The sequence below is a fragment of the Lynx rufus genome, unplaced genomic scaffold (assembly GCF_022079265.1).
Source record: "Lynx rufus isolate CCGP_SWC_20201006 ecotype Redwood Valley unplaced genomic scaffold, mLynRuf1.p SCAF_7, whole genome shotgun sequence".
In the NCBI taxonomy this organism is placed as follows: Eukaryota; Metazoa; Chordata; class Mammalia; order Carnivora; family Felidae; genus Lynx; species Lynx rufus.
This window is the reverse complement of record NW_025814889.1, coordinates 16055480-16076081: the sequence shown is the minus strand read 5'-3', so window position 1 is coordinate 16076081 and position 20602 is coordinate 16055480. Positions and strand designations below refer to the sequence as shown.

Sequence of the window (20602 nt, the reverse complement as noted above, 5' to 3'; positions counted from 1 at the left end):
TGACGTTGAAGTCAGAGCATAGGTGGTCACTGTCACCTCTTACACGTCTCTATAGGGGGGTTTCCGCTGGTGGTCAGGAGACACTCCTGGCTTATAGCTCCTCTTCCCGGGAGGAGGGAAGGAGCCTGAGAAGTAAATGGGAAAATTCATTGGGCTCTTTCCAGTTTTAGGCTGCATTCTCCATCTGTTAAAACATTCTTTCTTCTGAGAGAGTAAAACTGATTAGGTTTTACGCTTTTCATCTAGATAACACCTTCCAGTTTTGCCCCCTTTATGGCCACCGGACAAAGGATTTGCATGGCCTTGAAAGTCCTTAGTCACCTACGGACATTATTCTTTGGGATATTTTACTTGTCCAGGGGACAATGGCATGATGGCATTCACTGCAAGTGATGCTCGGAAGGTGATGTAAACTCTGTTTTCGAGGTCCTAGTGGTTGCCCACTGAGTACTGGGCACATTATTTTGTAGGGGTTGAATCACTTGTTTTGTTTTTTAAAGAGGTATTTTTTTGCATCCTCAGAGGCTTAATTTTTATCCTCTTGCAGGAGCTGTGTGGTCCTTAAGCTTCCTGCTATTTTGTGAAATTTTGCCAGGTGGTTTTGTAAAGTGATCGCTTTCGACTCAAGGCTGACTTAAAGAGACAGAATTTCTAAAAAGCAGATCAGCCACACAGATAACGATGGCAGAAATGCTTGTTTCTGTGTACGTTTTTCCCCCCAGTCCTTATTAAAGAGTTTTTTTTTTCCCTCTGACATATACTGAAGTGATTGAAGATGTGCCTGAAGTCTTGGTTGCCAGAACCAAATAAACAAATTCTATAATTAAATAATACAAGCCATCAGAATCCATAATGTAAGACTTGCAAGGAATGGAGAATTCGTACCGTTTAGCAGTTAGCAAACTGTCGGCGAAAGAGGAGCCCGGAGTCTTTGGGGCTGCGTCCTGGATGGCTCTGTAGGTCCAGTCAAGAAGTGTGGAGCCTGTCCTGAGGTGGCTGGAGTGGGGGAGGGGGTCCCAGATGGACTTAGCCCAGGGAAATGACAGGATCCAATGTGCATGCGCAACACCACCCCCAGGGGGCAGTTAGGATGGAGCAAAGGGGGAGAGAGGTTGGTTGAGGTGTTTGGAGAAAGCAGGCTGGCTGAGGAGACAAGGCGATTGGAGGGAGTCCTGGGGAATGCTGTCACTGAAGACCAGCCAGTTATGTAAAAGTAACAGGCAGAACAGGAAGAAGAACCCTGAAGAACGGGGAGAGAGGACTGTGATGGGAACCAGGTGCAGCGTGGGGGGTCTGCAGCTCAGATGGCGGGACATAAAGGACGACTGAAATAACCCCTGGCTTTGGTGATGCCTCCCCAGAACAGTTTGGCGGATTTGTGGGGAAAGAAAAGTGAACGCAGCGGGGTACAGTTGGAAGGCGAGGCAAGGCATTAGGCAAAGGAGAAGAGCAGAATGGGTTTTGTTTGGTTTTGACCTTGAGATGGCAGAGAATTGAGCCTGAGGAGGAGGAGGGGGCAGTGGGAGGGAAAGGGTGAAGGTTCAATGGAGAGCAAAATGAAGGGGGCGGGTCCAGATCTCAGGGGAGACGGGGAGGGAGGGGATGGCAGGTGGATTATCCTTTTGTGGAGCAGAGAGACTTTTTCCTCTAAGAAGGAAAGTAAGCATGTCTGATCCCTAAAGATCAGTTCACACGTGGCAGCGACATTTTTCTCTGAGATGGGACGCATGATTGAGAAGTTCAGAGGGCAGAGAACGGTAAATGGGTAGGTAGCCATTGAGGGAAATGGGAAGAGAAGGTAGCTGGCGACATGTAACGTTATCATCAAGGTGGAAAAAAGGCTGAACGGATCGGACACCATGCCTTTATCAAGGCACCAACCACCTACCTGTATGATTTTTTTCCCCAGCAGTCCTGAGGGGTCGGGTGCAGCCATGTAGTATGCCAGGGGCTGTCGTGCTCCATTACTGCAGCTTTGCAAGGCGAAGTGACAGAATGCTAAGGGAGCAGGCGACTGAGAGCACTGAAAGGATGCCACGAATGTCACAAATGAGTAGGTAGGCAGTCTCACACAGTGACTCATGAGCAGAGACTGTGATCTCATAACGGAGTGATTAAAGAGGCGTTGGCGCGGTAGTTAGAGCCATCTCTGCTCTCTGATCTGGGAGGCTGCAAGCGCTGACTTGGTCCAAGGTCTAGTGCCTCTCCAGGAGGATGGCCAGTGTCTCTTCTTCTTCTTTTTTTTTAATTTTTGTTTTAATGTTTATTTTTGACAGAGAGAGAGAGCACGAGTGTCTGAGCGGGGGATGGTCAGAGAGAGAGGGAGACACAGAATCCGAAGCAGGCTACAGGCTCTGAGCTGTCGGCACAGAGCCCAACACGGGGCTCAAACTCATGAACCCAAGATCGTGACCTGAGCCGAAGTGGGACGCTTAACTGACTGAGCCACCCAGGCTCCCCATGCCAGTGTCTCTTCTGTGACTTGTCTTGGGAGCAAGCTGTGTAGCTCAGTAGGTCATAGGTCGCCCGATCCTGTCTTTACCTAATTCTGGTAAGAAGTGCGTTAGAAGAGCCTTCACCAAAAAATTGAAATAAAATTGAAATTAAAAAAAAAAAAAAGTCTGAGTCAACAGAAATAGAATTCTTATTTTGAGCCCGAAAAAGTCTGTCCCCACGGGTTTTGGTTATTAGAGCTCATCTGGCAGCCCTCCTCATTCCTGTGCTTTTTCTCCCTAGACTCAACTGCTCAGACTATGAACTTGAGTTAGTTTGTGGAAGGGGGGCCCTCCATTGATGTCCTGACTTCTGCCTGCGTAGGAACTTCCTCACAGCAGGCTGTGATGTGCTTCACCTCTGTAGCTTCCCTTTTCAAGTTCTCCCTGACACCTGGTGCTTTCAGCTGGGCCGTTCCAACCCGATTGCCGAGAATCCCTTCTGGGTTACATATCAGCCCACACTTGTCTCGTGGCAATCTCTTGCTCCGCCAAGTTGGCTCTGACTCCAAGTCTTTAGAATCCCTACTTGTACCGTGATCACTTTTTCTCTTTTGACTTGTCTGAGAGATATCCCCAAATCCAGAAGTTAGAGAGGACTCAGACGTCTATCTTCGTTGGCGGTGGGGACCAGCTTCTCAAATAGGGTCTGTCTCCGGGTCATGTCTTCTCTCAAATCAGAACGGCGAAAGTTTCTTCTTTTACTCTCCGAAGAGCAAGTGACTCTTTTGTGGTTCTCCTAAAGCTCTCAGATCCAAGCCACATCTAACTCTTACTTATTCTCACAGCAGAGAGGTCTGACGGGCTAGCCCAACCAGATGATCTCACCTTCTCCCTGGAAGGCCTAATGCTCTCCACATCTCCCAGGACTCCTGGTGTCTCTGAGGGTCTCAGGTATTCAAGCATTTCAAAACATGGCAGTTCTGTTGTTAATTTGTATTTCTGTCTTGAATAACAAACATAGTTGAAAACACCATGCGCGAGGAGGAGACTTCTCTAGAGGGCAGCAAAAGGGGCTGTATCGATCAGATGCCTCACGTAGACAAATGTCTGAAGTTCACAGGTTCTGCCTATGAGTATCTTAATGCCCTCCTAGGCAGGTTTTAAGGACATTAGATGAAAAGGAAGAAAACGTATGAAGTCTCTGAATGAGAAGAGGACAGGAAAAAACCAGAAAGCAAAGAGAACTAACTCCGGAGACTTCCCTTTCTGTTCCTCTCACGGTGAAGCAGCTTCTAGAGGTGGGAGAAGTTTCTGACCCCTGTGTTCATAACCATGACTGGTTTGGGGAAGGAATACAATGATGCCTTTAGGAGAATACAAAGGGACCATGTATTTAGTGACTTCTGGGTGGGTTTTGAAAAATTTTTCTTTAATGCTTATTTATTTTTGAGAGAGAGCAAGAGAGGGCCAACAGGAGAGGGGCAGAGAGAGAGGGAGACACAGAATCAGAAGCAGGCTCCAGGCTCCGAGTTGTCAGCACAGAGCCCGACGTGGGGCTCGAACTTACGAACTGTGAGATCATGACCTGAGCCGAAGTTGGACGCCTAACCGACTGAGCCGCCCAGGCGCCCCAACTGCTATGTATTTTTATACACACCCGTGTAAGCCCTTGTCTTAGTCTGTTGAGGCTGCTGTAATGAAATACTATAGATTGAGTGGCTTATAAGCAACCCAAATGCATGTCTCTGTTCTGGAGACTGGAAGTCCACGATGGTGGCACCTTCAGATTTGGGGAGGGCTCATTTCCTCAGAGACGGTCTTCCTGTCACTGTAACCTCACATGGCGGAAGGGGACCGGACCGGGCATGTCAGGCTGACTTTATAAGGGCACTGATTGCATTCATGAGGCTCCCTCCCCCCTCCGTGACCTTCATCACCTGCCAAGGGGTCAGAATTTCTACATGCGAATTCTGGGGGGACACAGACATTCCCTCTGTAGCATCCCTATAACTACTCTATTGAGTAAAGATTTTTAAAAAGGAAATGGTCAAGCCTGGCCCTACCGATACTACAGACTCTGTTTTTTTGCTATGACTTCCTACTCTGTCTTCACTTTATACCAGATCCTCTCATTTGCTTTCCATCGGTCTGTCTGTGATTTCAGTTGGGCAAAACTGTTCTGACTTTTTATTAACAAAGATCCTCTCCAATTTAAGGCAAGTTGGAGGATGCTCAACCCTTATTGGTGCCTCCTGGTCACAGTCCCACAATTCAATATTGCAAAGCCATCATAATTCAAAGCACTGTTGGCTGGGTAATTCGCTTCATTAGCGATGCTGCCTGAATAAAATACACAGCAAATTCGAAATAAACAAATCCTTGGAAGGTACGATGATACAATTGGAAAGCACAGAAGGTCAGGCATGGAGGCAGAGGAGGGAGAAGGAGGAAGGCAGCGGGGGAGGGGGAGAAAAATCGGATCAGGATGAAGAGGGATTCTGTGAGCCTCTAAGTGCTCTGTGGACAGTGTTTTTAGAAAGCATTTCTGCACCATACCAGCGAATTAATTATGAGGCTGCCTTGTGTCTATCTTTACCTCCACACCTCCTGCTCCCCTTACTTCCCATATCCAATTTATTCCGAAGTCCTGTCCATCTCACCTCCAGAATAGATCTCAAGTCTGTCAGCTCGTGACTCCCGCTTTGCAATCAGGTTGGGCCCGCGACTGGCGCTGGCTGGGCTAATGCATTCAGGTGCTGGGTAGGACTTTCCAGCGCTTTCTTCTCCTGCCACGGCAGGTACTGAAGCGGGTTGTGGAGATGAAGGTGCCACAGGACCGGAGCTGTCTGGGTCCGTGCATCACAAGGAGCACAGCTGCCCAGGGTAGCTCGGTGGGCATGCGAGCGATCGAGGGGCAGACCTTGCTGTGTAAAGCTGGGTGTGTTGTGATCACATCGCGGTCCACCGTATCCTGACTAGTGACACAAACCGCCCTCCTCTCTCTCCTAACCTGCCCCCCCTTTTGGCAGCCCTATCACCTCTTGTTTCTCAGCGAGGCGAACCTCTTAAAACATACATCAGTGTCACATTACTCTCCTGCTTCCCCTTGTTATTAGGATAGATCTATAACACTCTGGGCTGGCCCCCATTCTGGGGCCTTTGTACCTGCTTTTTCCTCTACCTGGAACCTTCCCCCCACTTCCCAAGGTTCACCCAGCTCACGGAGATTATCCTTTCCATCTCTGTCCTAAGCACCACTGTCTCAGAGGCCCCCTCAGGATGTGGGGGGGGGGTCTCCTTGTTACACTCCACCGTCGCATCCACTGCTGTTTTCATGATCCCAGTGACAGTGCCTAATTCTGTATTCATTTGTGTGGCTCTTTGTTTGTTCAGTATCTTTCTCCCTGACCCGAAGGCCTGCTGTGTCAGGGAAAGGACCCTTGTCTGTTACAGCTGCCTAAGCATCCTGTGCCTGCCCCTAGCCCATACCAGGTTCTCAGCAAAAGCGTTCAGGATGAATAAATAAATGCATTTAATGCTAAGTCAGAACTGTACATGTATTTTGGAAGTCTCAGGAAAGTGATACTGGATATTTTTTTTGAGGATTTACTGTTTCAGTCATGGTACCAAGGGCTTTACATTATTTTCTATATCATGTATATATCACGACGATAACAGAATGGGGGGGGTCAGACTAGAGATGTGGAAGCTGAGGTCTGGTGTGATTAAATAGCACAGGTGTGTTTTCAAGGCTCATGAGGCCGCCCAACTCCATAATCCATTTCCTTCCCTTGATTTTTAATTTGGTTTCTGTCCAACTCCAATTTTCCAAGTTTGTGAAACAATAGCAACCGACCTTTATATCACGGCATTATAAAAATCAAGTGCCAGATTTCCCTTGCTTTCTTTTTGGAGAGACCTACTGATCTCCAGTGTCTGCGTGCTTCCTGCCAGAGACAATGTCTTTGAAAAATGTTTATGTCCTATGCAGTCTTAAAACTAGTCAATAATGTGTTCGTTGTAAATACGAACCACAAAATATGAAAACCTGAAAATATGAAGTCTTCCACAGAGAGTTCATTTCCGTTTGACTTTATAGTGCGAGATTTTTTTTTTTTTTTTAATTGAGACCCATCAGAGGTGAAAATACCCATTTCCTTTTCCATGGGGAAATCCATTATGGAATGAAATTCAGACTTCATTTGGGCGTGCTTTATCAATTAAATCTGCATTTCGTTAACAACATCCTATACCTCTCATTTTAAATCAATCTTTTTAAAATCTCTTTCATGAAACAGCACATATCTGAATGAGAAGTCGCTCCGGCTGACGGAAACATGCAAAAGTCTGCAACACGGCTTTGCGACTTTATCTAGCAAAGTAAAAAGGTAAGTTCTACTTTTCACACTTAATTTAATTGTAAAATCGGTGTTTTGCATTCAAAATATTTTACAGCGCCTTTGCAACCATTTGGAAAATAAGACTGTGTTCATGCTGTGGCTTGACCTTGGGCTCTGAGAAGCTCTCTGTGGCGAGGAGAGTGGACGGTGCAGACCAGGGTAGCGGGGATTCAATGTATCTGTCCCTGGATCCACATTCACTAAAACACCATGTAGTTTTACTGGCTAGACTTTTCTAGGCCATCATTGGACCCTATCCTAGAAAAAGGCACATGTATTTGTACTGAATTGCTTATATCCAGAAGGGTAACAGATTTACCCCTCGTCCTAACTGTGGGTCACCTTAAACTTCCCCCCTGCTTCTAATCCTGTATTTTATACCATCTTCTTCATACTGGGAAGGTGGATCTAAAAGCTCCAAGCTTCGCGTATGGAAGGGCCCTTGGTGGCCTGAGACTGATGGGGGTGGTATTATTGCCTTAACTATACCTGGAAGGAGCAGAATCTGACAGTGCTCGGTGAAGGCTGGGCAGGTGGGGTAGGGGGGCCTGTGGTTACACCTGTAATCTTCCTCAGAGGAGCAAAGCTGAGTTGGATGTAGTATTAATGATACTAAAGGGAACCCAGGATCTGTGAGGTAGGTCTCCCTGGAGAGTGGCACATAGACTGTCCCAACTCTTTCGGCAGAAAAGGGAAATGTTTCACAGTGTAAGTGTTCCTGCTGTGTAAGGAACCCCACACATTTTACTTGGAGACCTCAGCTACTATTCTGGGCCAGAGGAACATATCCAGTGCAGGAAGACGGTACCAGGGTGATCACCCTTGACGTCCCGAGCGTCTCTCTTTGTCTGAGCCTCTTGACTGCCTGGATCCTTGAAATTGTTAGTGAGGCCTGATCCTGGGTAAGATCCTGATTTGAGTTAATCGGGTGTGACCATCGAATCCTGTATGTTAGCTCAGTTAATTACAAAAGGATAGCCCTAAGAAAATTTTGGTTTTCTTTTCCTTAAATTCCAACGGATGGGCCTTAAGCTTCCTGGAAAAATCCACTGTGCCTTGTACCTTACATCTGCCACACCTGATCTACTCCTCTCCCTAAGTTTAGTTTGTGCCTTTCTTTGCCCTCGGATGTTGACCAATGAGAACTTCATCAATATATTCCTTGCTCCTTTTGTCATCTAGTTTTCTTTGGATTTGACCCAGAGGGGAGCACTAGAAGGAGAACGGAAAGAGGGAGGAAGGAAAAAGATCTTGCTTGGTGGTGTTACTTTAGGTTAACTACCTCCTTGACCAAAGGAAAGTGCTGCATCTTGAATGAAGGTCATGACTTTTGTTAAGTGCCTCTTTGTCCCGTTCCCTCTGCCTTCATTCTCTTCACTGGACTCTTCAGTTCAGGAAGAAGCTGTTAACAGTTCCCTGGCATTGTACTTGTGTTTCCCTGCATCCAGCCCAAGCCTTTTGAAAAAGTCTCTCTTTAAGCTCTTCTTAAATGACACAATTGAGTGGGCCATCATTTCTGCCAGGACCCTTGCTCACCAGAGATGGGCCAGAAGAAACTCTTAGAAACGCTTCCCTCCTCGCACGATCGATTTATTGAATTTGGGGATGGACTTAAAGTAGCACACGCGTCACCGATGGTGCAGCGCGTCTCTTTTGGGCATGTTGTAGCTGTTGTTTTGTTCGTTGGGTGTGGGGGTTTACAGGCCTTTTTCTGAAACTTGTCCCACGGATCTCAAATCCCAAACCTGCCGTATGCTCCATGCGTCGGACTTGCGGCACATGTTGAAAAGCTGGTCCGTGCTCTACGCTGTCACAAGCCAGTTGGACTCCTCGTCTGACTCAGCAAGTGAAAGTTACCATTGACTTTCTTCAGCGTTCTGTCTGACATGAACTGTTCTTGCTCCCCAAAGTGACAAGAGTCCTCAACGTAAGGACCATCCATAGTTGTGCGTTGGAGCAAAGCACTTGAGTCAGCATGGGAGAAAATTCTTTAATCGTGGAAGGTGGGTTTTTTTGTTGTTTTTTTTTAAGGCCAGAATTGAACAACTTTATTACTTGTGTCAACAAGGACGGTTAGCTGCAGTGTGCTAATGAGAATGTCTGTGTGCATGCCCTTATGTTTGCTCTCTCACTTTTCTATTGTTTTGGATTTGGTGCTAAGACCTCTTCTCTGCCATTCTTTAGGGGGATGCATTTCCATTATGCACACAATTTTCGACTAGCTCACATAATTAGCCTGCGCTGGTGTTCTGTTTGGCAAAGGTCTAGAGAGAGCAAGCACGAATTGCCCATTGTTATGAAAGTGTTATTTTGCACACAGGAGACTAATTTTTTTTCAGCTGCATCGTCTATTGTCAGGAATTGTGTGTTCTGCGACTCGGTGTTATTACGGATTTACAGGGGACAATCGGGAAGGCCATTCAATATATAGTGATAAAAAGTAATTTCATTTTCTTAGAAATAATTATTTAGCTCTGTCTTTTGTCATGGTCCGTTAAAGACTTAGAATCTTCTCATTCTTCAACCAGTTTGTCTCTTTCAGTTTGCTAAAATAGAATCTAGGAAGACAGAGTCATAGTGGGAGGGAAATTGCTCTTTTTCTCCTTTGGTCTTTAGTCCAGTTTTAAATAAAAGAACATTAAACAGTTGCCACTTGGAGGACAGCAGGATGAGAACTGTGTGCCACAATTCTTTATTGTCTAAGTCTCTGAGCTCTGGGGATGTGGTACCATCCCGTTGCCTTGCTGAAGCCAAAGAGTGTGGGTGGTTGTAGCACTCACCTGCTCCCTGGCCGGGGCAGGTGAGTGTGAGTGGTCCTGGTATTCTCCTGCACCCAGCCAAGAGCTGGCATGCACTCACAGACAAGGCGCATCCCACTATTCCCGAAACTCACTGGTGGGCGCACATTGTCAAAACATTTTCCTGCTGCCTTTTTGAAGTCAGCAAGCATGTCCCAACCCCAACACTGGCTGCCCAGTTAAAGCCAGTAGGAATATGCAGTCCACACAGGGAACACCCTTTGATTGCCTGGCCATGGTGGCCAAGGGGGCTGGAGTCCTTAAGCTTCCCAGAAAGGTAACAATTCAGAGGGTACTTACTGGCAGGCCACCACGCCTGGGGCACACACAGACAGCAGACTGAAAAACAACCGTCTTCCTCTGAAAAAGGCCTCCTTCCTCGGCCTGGAGCTTCAGCCTGAGGGACAGGCTTTAGATTCCCCACATATCTGGAGGCTGAGGAAGTGCTTCCAGGGAGGCACTATCTTTGAGCAGCACCCTGGCCTCTCTGCAGCTTGATGAGACCCCCCAGTAAGAAGGTTATATACTCATCCTGAGCCCCGATTTTTGCACTCTTGCCCACAGGACACCTCTGGATCTCCTGCATGATTGTGACCCCACAGGAGTGTATATATTCACATACTTTAGAAGCTGCTGCCTGAGGGTCTGGCTTCCAGTCAGCCTGAAACTTGGTGCTAAATGGGGTTCCTGCCCTTGGAACGTTCACAGTTCTTGGCACACTCTTAAAAACAGAGACAAATCAAGAATAAATTAATTGTGTGGTTTAGACAATCACAAAGGTTCAAGAGCTAGGGCAAGGTTGAACAAGAAGGTTCATCACCTACCCAAGGCGACTTCTTCAAGACTGTGAGGGGTAACTGCTTCACCTATTACACAGAATCAAACACAGAGTCCAACAACTTGAGGAAACAGAGAAATATGTTCCTACTGAATGAAGAAGGCAGAACCTCAGAAAAAGACCTTCGTGATATGCAGATAAATAATCTACCTGATGAAGAATTCAAAGCAATGGCCATCAAGTTGCTCACTGAACTTGGGATGAACACCATGAGAGCGTCAACAAAGAGAATGAAAATGTAAGAAAGTACCAGACAGAAGTCACAGAGCTGAAGAATACGGTAACTGAAGTGAAAAATACACTAGAGCAGTTCAGCAACAGACTCGATAAAACGGAAGAACAGATCGGCAAGCTGGAAGACAAAGCAGTGGAATACACTTAGAGCAGCAAACAGAAAGACTTAAAAAATGAAGATAACTTAAGAGACCTAAGGGACAACATCCAGTGGAACAGCATTTACATCATGGGGGTCCCAGAAAGAGAAGAGGGAGAGAAAGGAGCAAAATACTTATTTGGAGAAATAATGGCTGAAAAATTTCCTAACCAAGCTGGTAAAGGAAAAAGACATCTAGGTCTAAGAATCCAGAAAATCCAAAATAAGATGTGTCCAAAGAGATCCATACCAAGACACATTATAATTAAAATGTCAGAAAGAGAATATATTAAAAGAAGCAAGAGAAAAGCAAATTGTTATTGACAAGAGAAAACCTGTAAGTCTGTCAACAGATTTCTCAACAGGAAATTTGCCAGGTCAGAAGGGAGTGGCAGGATATATTCAAAGTGCTAAAAGGAAAGAAAAAAAAACAACCAAGGATACTCTACCCAACAATGTTATCATTCAGAATTGAAGGAGAGGTAGAGTTTTCCAGAACCCGGAAGCTAAAGGCCTACTGCTACTAAGGTGGCCTTGCAAGAAATGTTAAAAGGGACTTTTTAAGCTGAAAAGAAATGGCACTAATTAATAACAAGAAAATCTGAAAGTAAAAATCTCACTGGGAGAAGCAAATATATAGTAAAGATAGTGTATTAATCACTTAAAAAACTATTATAAAAGTTAAAAAACATAGTTAAAATCAACTAAAACTCCAATAATTAAAGTCTACATAAAATAAAAAGAAGTAAAATGTGATCTCAAATATATAAAATGTGGCAGTGATGGAATAAAAATGTAGAGTTTTAGAATGTGTTTAAATTTAAATTGCTATCAACTTAAAATCTATCCATAAGATGTTATATACCTAAGGTGATATACATGAACCTAATGGTAATTACAAAGCAAAAATTGTAGTAAATACACAAAAGAAAATGAGAAAGGAATTTAAATCTAACCCTAAAGAAAGTCACCAAACCATAGGGGAAGAGAGAGGAGAAGAAAGGAACTGAGAGGAACCACAAAAACAGCCAGAAGACAATGAACAAAATGACAGCTTACCAATAATTACTTTAAATGTAAATGGATTAAACTCAGCAGTCAAGAGACATAGGGTGGATGAAGGGATTAAAATAAAAAAAGAGCGCCTGGGTAGCTTAGTCAGGTAAGCATTCAACTTCAACTCAGGTTACGATCCCACAGTTCATGAGTTTGAGCCCCGCATTGGGCTCTGCACTGACAGCTCAGAGCCTGGAGCCTGCTTTGGATTCTGGGTCTCCCTCTCTCTACCCCTCCCCCACTTGTGTGCATTCTCTCTCTCTCTCTCTCTCTCTCTCTCTCTCTCTCTCAAAAATAAATAAACGTTAAAAAAAAAGACACATGTATATAGTGCCTACAAGAGACTCATTTCAGAAGGAAGGACACACACAAACTTAAAGTGAAGGGATGGAAAAAGATATTTCATGCAAATGGAAATTGGAAAGAAATTTGGTATAGCTGTATTCATATCAGACAAAATAGACTTTACAACAAAGACTGTAATAAAAGACAAAAAGGGGCACTATGTAATAACAAAGGGGTCAATCCAACAAGAAGACATAATATTTATAAATATATTTGCACCCAATGTAGAACACCAAAATATATAAGACAAATATTAGCAGATCTAAGGGGAGAAATTGACAGTAGTACAATAATAATATGGGACTTTAGTACCCCTTTTATATCAATGGGTAGATCATCCAGACAAAATTGATAAGGAAACAGTGGCCTTAAATGACATGTTAGACCAGATGAATTAAATACATATATACAGAACATTCATCCCAAAACAGCAAAAGATACATTCTTGTCAGGTGCACATGGAACATACTCCAGTATAGATTCCATGTTAGGACACAAAACAATAAAGAAGATTGAAATACCATCAAGCATCTTTTCTGACCACAATGGTATGAAGCTAGAGATCAGTAACAAGAAGAAACCTGCAAAAACTACAAATATGTGGAGATAAACATGTTACTAAACAACTACTGGGTCATAGAAGAAATCAAAGGAGAAATTTTAAAAATAATTAGAATAAAATAAAATCTGAAATATGACATACCAAAATCTATGGGATGTAGCAAAAGTGGTTCTAAGAGGGAAGTTCATAGCAATATAGGTCTACCTCAAGAAGCAAGAGAAATCTCAAATAAACAATTTACATGTAAAGGAACTAGAAAAAGAAGAAGAAATGAAGCTCAGAGTTAATAGAAGGAAGGAAATCATTAAAGCTCAAACTGGAAATAAATAGAGACTAAAAAGACAAGAGAAAAGATCAATAAAAACAGGAGCTGGCTCTCTGAAAAGATGGGGAAAAAAACCTTTTAGGTAGCCTCACCAAGAACAAAGAGAGAAGGTTCTAATAAAACCATAAATAAAAGACAAGTTACAAAAGATACCACAGAAACACACAGGATTTTAAGAGACTACTGTGAACAATTATATGCCAGCAAACAGGACAATCTAGAAGAAATGGATAAATTCCTAGAAGCTTACAATCTTTCAAGATGGCATTGTGAAAAAATAGAAAATCTTAATATACTGGTCAAGAGTAGAGGGATTGAACCACTAATCAAAAACCTTGCAGCAAAAGTCCAGGACAATACAGCTTCACTGGTGAATTCTACCAAACATTTAAAGAAGATTTAATACCTGTCCTTCTCAGGTTCTTCCAAAAAATTGAGGAGAAGGGAACACTTCCCAACTCATTTTATGAGACCCTTTTATGAGACCTTAATGCCAGACCAGGCAAGGTTAACCACAAAACAAAAAAAGTAAAGAAAATTACAGGTAATATCCCTGATGAACGTAGATGCAGAAACCCTCAACAAAATATTAGCAAACCAAATTCAGAAATACATTAAAAGGGTATACACCATGATCAAGTGGGATTTATTCCAGGGATGCAGGAATGGTTCGACATCTGCAAATCAGTCAATGTGATATGCTACATTAACAAAATGAACAAAAAAATCATCATATGGTATCTCGATGTGAGAAAAGTTTTGACAACTTTCAATATCTGTTTATATTAAAAACTCTTAGCAAAGAAGGTATAGAGAGAATTACCTCAACGTAACAAAGGCCATATATGACAAACTCATAGTTGTTATACTCAAGGGTGAAAACCTAGAAGCCTTTCCTCCAAGATCAGTAACAAGACAAGGATGCCCATTCTCCCCACTTTTATTCAGCATAGTATTGGGAGTTCTAATCACAGCAATTAGGCAGGAAAAGAAATAAAAGGCATCTAAATCGGAAAGGAAGAGGTAATTAAAACTGTCACTATTTGCAGATGACATGATACTACTATACATAAAAAACCCCAAGAACTTCACCAAAAAACTATTAGAACTAAGAAATAAATCCAGTAAAGTTGCAGGATGCAAAATTAATATACAAAAATATGTTGTATTTCTATACACTAATAATGAACTATCAGAAAGAGATAACCAGGAAAACAATCCTATTTGTAATCGCATCAAAAAGAGTGAAACACATAGGAATAAATTTAACAAAGGAGGTGAAAGACCTATAGTCTGAAAACTGTAAGACATTGATGAAAGAAACTGAAGAAGATACAAATAAATGGGAAGAAATTTTGTGCCCATGGATTGGAAAAGTTAATATTGTTAAAATGTCCATACTACCCAAAGCCACGCACAGATTCATTGCAATCTTTTTCAAGGTTCCAGTGCCATTTTTCACAGACCTAGAACAAATAATTCTAAAATGTATATGGAAACACAAAAGATCACTAATAACCACCACAATCTAGAGAAAGAATAACAATGTCAGAGGTATCATGCTCCCTGAATTCAATCTCTATACTACGGAGATTAGTAATTAAAACATTATGGTTTTGGCACAAAAACACATATAGATCAATGGAATAGAACAGAGTGCACAGAAAGAAATCCACGTGTATATAGTCCATCAGTTTCCACGAAGAAGGCAAGAATATACAATGAGGCAACGACCGTCTCTTCAATAAATGGTGTCAAGAAGACTGGGTACCTTACATGCAAGAATGAAGGTTGACACTATCATATACCATATACAACAATTTTAACTCAAGTGGATTGAAGTTTTTAATATAAGACCTGAAACCACAAAACTCCTACAGGAAAACAGGTGGTAAGCTCCTTGAAACTAGTCTTTGCAGTGTGTGTGTGTGTGTGTGTGTGTGTGTGTGTGTGTGTGTATGTGTATGTTTTGGATCTGACTCCAAAATCCAGGAAAACAAAAGCAAAAATAAACAAATGGGACTACACTATGCATCTTTACAACAAAGGAGACCCTCATCAAAATAAAAAGGCACCCTACTAAATGGGAGAAGATATTTGCAAATCATATTTCCAAAAGGGTTAATATCCAGAGTAGATGAAGGACTCACACAGCTCAGTGACAAAAAAAGAAAAAAAGAAAAAAAAAAGACAAGAAAGGAGTACTGGCCAGGATGTGGGAAACGGGAACCCTCGTGCACTATTGGTGGGAATGTATACTGGTCCAGCATCTATTGAGAACATCATGGAGACTGCTCAAGAAAAAGAAAAATAGAACTACCGTATGGTCCAGGAATTACACTATTGGGTATGTATCTGAAGAAAATGAAAACACTAATTGTAAAAGATACATCATCCCTATGTTCATTACAGCATTATTTCTAGTAGGCAAGATGTGGAAACAACCTAAGTGTACATCGGTGGATGAATGGATAAAGATGTGTTACAAACTCTCTCTCTGTCTCTGTCTCTGTCTCTGTCTCTGTCTCTGTCTCTCTCTCTCACTGAATACTACACAGCCATAAAAAAAGAATGGAATGCTGCCATTTGTAGCAACATGGATGGACCTTGAAGTATTAGGTTGTAAAATAAGTCAAAGATAAATATCACACGATTTCACTTGTATGTGAAAAACAAAACAGAAGAAAACCCAGTCTTAAAAGATACAGAGAACAGATGGGAGGTTGCTACAGAGGAGGGGGGTGAGCAGGGTGGTTGAAATGGGTGAAGGAGTCAGGAAGTACAAACTTAACAGTTATAAAATAAATAAGACACGGGGTACAGGGTACAGTATATGGAAGAGAGTCAATAATGTTAATTTTGGTTGAGAGATGGTATCTGGACTTACTGTAGTCACTTCTCAGTGTATACAAGTGTTGAATCACTATGTTGTACACCTGAAACTGACATAATATTGTATGTCAACTATACCTCAAAACGAAACAAAGCAACAACAATAACAAAAAACACACTGGTTCCAAAGAGCTTGTTCACATTTTTGTTCCGGGTGCCTATCACTGGCCTCAGCACGTAGTAGTTGTTTGGTAAATATTTGATGAATAATTAGATGAGTGAATGAATATATTTCTTAGGTCTCCAAAGCATTTTGTATCCTATGTTTAATTTCTAGCTCTTAAAAAATTAGCCATAAATCCATAAAGTTGAACTCCTTTTGAAACCAATAGATATTTTTCTCTTTTCCTTAATTTGAATCTCTAGTTTTGTCCATTTTTTCCTAGGCCATCCTTTCCCCTTGAATATTTCTCTGAGTTTCTCCAGCCCAATCCTTCTCATCAAGTTGTGTCCCAGATAAAATATTATGCTGTACTAAAAGTGCTATCTAGCTATATGATCAATGCTAGTTTGCTCATTTTTCAGTATGGCAAAGATTATGTGTAATGTTTTCTGCTTACATTTTTTGAAAAATGATGATTTTTGTGAATATCCAAGCATTCCATCTTAGTCTCCATTGCTTCAGACAAATGAACAAATTTTTCTAAGAGCAGAAACTTGAGAGCAGCTGACGAGCAGGAGATGAACTCGTTTTTCTCCTTCTTGAGTGTTTCTGACTCTGTTGCTGTGCCTTTTTTTTCCTCCTCGTGCTTCCCTTCTGTTTTGTCAGATGATCCTGGATCTCAAGAAAATGCGCACCTACATTTGTTCAGTTTCCTCCATTTGGTCAGGGTAGATGAGCTGTTATAACAAAAATTCCCAAAATGCAACATTGTAACACAAAATTTGATTCTCTCTCCTACAACGCTCAGTGTAGAGACTCTGATCAGGCAACTTTCCTTTGAGTACTGACTTAGGGAATCTGGTTCCTTCCATTTTATGAAGAGGATTATAGCCATCTACAATAGAGGGTCCCAGGCTTGCTGCTGAAGAAGATGCTATGGACAAAGCACACGTGGCTTGGAGGGGACACACATCACTTACAGTCACATTTTATTGGCTAGAGCTGGGCCCACCTCCATGTTTGCAGTCATACAACTAGTTTTGACCAGCTATACACTATAGAAAGAAAGCACCAATCAGTAGTGGTCAATGAGATATTTCTGCCACCTATATATCAAATAGTTCTATTATTCTCATCATTCTATTGATTCTTGGCCTCTCAGGTGTTTCTTTCTTTTTTAAGTTTATTTATTTTGAAAGAGAGCATGAGCAAGGGAGGGGCAGAGAGACAGAGGGATAGAGAGAATCCCAGCAGACTCCATGCTATCAGCACAAAGTGCAAGGTGGGGCGGGCAGGGGTGGGGGTCAGCTGAGCTCACGAACCATAAGATCATGAGCTGAGCCAAAATCCAGAGTTGGACACTTAACCAGCTTAGCCACCTAGGCACTCCTCTTAAAGTGTTTCTTAAAGAAAGAAGAAAACGTAAACAAACAAACAAGCAGCAGTCTCTTACATCCTTTGAACACTTGAGAAGTTTATATAGTATCTCTATGGAAAGAAGAGATCTTTTTAGGAATGCAATGTATAATGTGTAATTGTACATTATGTGTATATATGTGTATATATGTGTATATAGTTACATTATGTGTGATCACTGAGGCATAAAGTACTCATTTGCATTCAGAACTTTTGGGGGCAGGGTAAGATCCAAATTCTCAGGATTAAGATTTGGAACAACACTTCATTGCATAGGTTAAGTGTGGCTTAAACCATGCACTACTTGGTGATTGCGCATGGTTGATAAGCTATGTCATGCGGTACCATTTAAAATAACTGACAGTAGAATTTTCCGAAAGGGATCGTCTCAATGGGGCACCGCAGAAATGCTAGTTAGAACACACCATTTTGCAAGGTGAAAGGCAAAGTGAGTTGAAGACTGACCCTAAATGTTCTTCACTATTATCTTGGAGAGTACAACATGACCTGAATTGCAGTTTGAAAAGAAGAGGTATAAATTATGGTGGATCAGACTTCAAAAAGCCCCGAATGTGAGCATATCACTTGACAGCCTGCTAACAAAGCAAGTATTTTTAAGTTTCAAGTTGTCTATCAGGAAAAATGATTTTTGCTCCTGTACAAGATTTTCTTGGCATAGGGTGATGTATGACTTGTTTCTGCTCAGCTTTAAATCTGTGGTGCTTTCATCGCTTCTTAAAATGATACCCACACTTCTGTCTTTTGACCTCTGACCCTTTACCTTGCCTTTTATATCAGATTTAAGGGCTCCAGAATCTAGCACTGTTTTCTTTCCTTGGTAGAAAGGTCAGAAAGTAGAAGTTAACACAAAACAGCCATTTGTACCAACATGGTGCATTTTTAATATCTCAGGAAATTTCTCTTGTTAACCAAAGCAATGCTGTGTTTGTTGATTTGAAATTTTAAGGTGGGGGACGCCTGGGTGGCTCAGTCAGTTAAGTGTTTGACTTCAGCTGAGGTCATGGTCTCGAGGTTCTTGAGTTTGAGCCCTGCTTTGGGCTTCGCGCTAACAGCTCAGAGCCCGGAGCCTGCTTCAGGTTCTGTGTTTCCCTCTCTCTCTGCCCCTCCCCCATCGGCACTCTGTCTCTCTCCCTCTCAAAAATAAATAGACATTAAAAAAAATTTAAGTTGAGGCAGATGAGCTAATATTGAGGCTATGAAAGAAGTCTGTAAAACTTTTTTTGCATTTATGCCAAACAATTATGCCAGATCTATTAAAAGGTTACTTAGCCATCATCCTGGACCTCAGAGAGTACATAAGAAATAGGTAGCATACAGTTTAAGAAATTGAAGAAATAGTCTCAAATTCTTCTAATCCATATACTTTTTTCTGTTCTTACCAAAAGTATGTATGGCTTTAATTTTTCTACAAAATCTATTGCGTTAAAGATTAAGCAATGAGACAATGGCTTGTTTAATGTTAGGCAACCAGCTAATGAGAAGCTGGGAAAATAAAAGATTTTTTGTGTGTGTTGTTGTTGATGCTGGAAAATAATTAACATAATCTTAATCTGAATTCCTTAATTAATACTTGGTAAGAGTTGCTTAGTATATCTTTTTTGCCATGCTGAAGATTGAAACAGTGTGTTGTTTTATTGTATTTATCAGTGGAAACAAAGCTGAATTTGCCCTCAGAAGAAAATTGAAATGCTGACTTTCTAGTCATGCTGCAAAGTTGATTATGTATTCATATCAGAAGGCTTCCTTATACTTGCTCAAATAACTAGTTATGGGAAAGAAACCTTTAATAGACAATGACAATAAAAATAGTGAAACTTCTTTAAGGGCATTAAGAAATAATTGAGATTATTCCTAATTTTAGAAGTGGTACAGAGAAAGAAAACAAATCTATTATGTTTACTCAACATTCAAAAAAAAAATAGAGCAGGTAATGTTAAAAGTATAGTTTATTTACTCTTTATGGTAGCCACATTCTCAAGATGGCACCCAGTGATTCTCTCCTGGTATCCACATGCTTTCCCTTCCCTCACTGAAGGGGGCTTCCCTTGTAACCAGTTAATGGTGTAAGAGTACTGCAGAAGTAACAAAGTCCACCTTTCAAGGCCAGGTCATAAAAGTCCTGCCTTGCCATCAAAGATTGTTTGCTCTGGGGGAAGCCGCCTACTGTGTCATGAAGACATGGAGAGGTCCACGTGGTGAGAACTGAGGTCTCCTGCCAACAGCTGGCACCAGCTTGTCAGTCATGTGAGTGAGCCTTCTTAAAAGGAGATCCTTCAGCCCTGACCAGCATCTTGACTTTGCAGGTTACTGAGGACTGCTGGGCCAGACCCACTCAACTAAGCTGCTGGTGAATTCCTGACCTACAGAAAATGCTTAATAATAAATGTTTCTTGTTTTTTTTAAGTCACTAAGGTTTGGGGTAGTTTATTACATATCCATAGATAACTAATTATTATTATTCACAATCCTTTGTATTATTTTTATCATAATGACAATTATTATTGCCAGAATTACTAACTAGTGATAATTAACAGCTATTACTTTTGTAAGTTTACTGCATGCAAGAGAATTTCAACGCATCTATAGTCCTTGCAATATTTTTCCAGAGTGGGTTTCAGTATTCTGATTACACAAGTGAAAGAAACGAGGGCAGAGGCTTTAAATGGCTTAAAGAGCATCAGACAGTCCGAACTAGGATTTGGATGAAATTCTGACTATTTTGTTTTCAGCACTCTATGGTACTGCTCTTAATGAGAGCAGAATTACCAGCGACAGATACGTTATAATATAAAACATTTGACTTTGTAACGAGAAGCTACTGAAAAGTGGTGCATCTGAAAAATACTGTACATTTTCTTCACTTTTCAATATTTCTTTTACTTAAGCTTCTGAAATGTAAATAGTGTGGATGTGGCATTGTCTTGCACAGCAGGTACCCTAATTGCAACTTTGGGATCAGTCTGGCTTCTCTTGGTAAGATAAAGGCTGATGGCTAATTATTGTCATAGTTCAAAGTTAATACCTGAAACCTTTGGATG

The 20602-nt window shown here is 41.8% G+C and overlaps 1 protein-coding gene across 1 annotated transcript in view; it reads left to right on the top strand.

Moving 5' to 3' along the window:
• Positions 1 to 20602, top strand: part of ST8SIA6 (ST8 alpha-N-acetyl-neuraminide alpha-2,8-sialyltransferase 6) — a 152234-nt gene that overhangs the window by 60096 nt on the left and 71536 nt on the right. The window contains exon 3 of the mRNA XM_047067377.1: positions 6734 to 6823. Within this exon, the coding sequence (XP_046923333.1) occupies positions 6734 to 6823 (90 nt within the window). The remainder of the gene's footprint in view (positions 1 to 6733; positions 6824 to 20602) is intronic.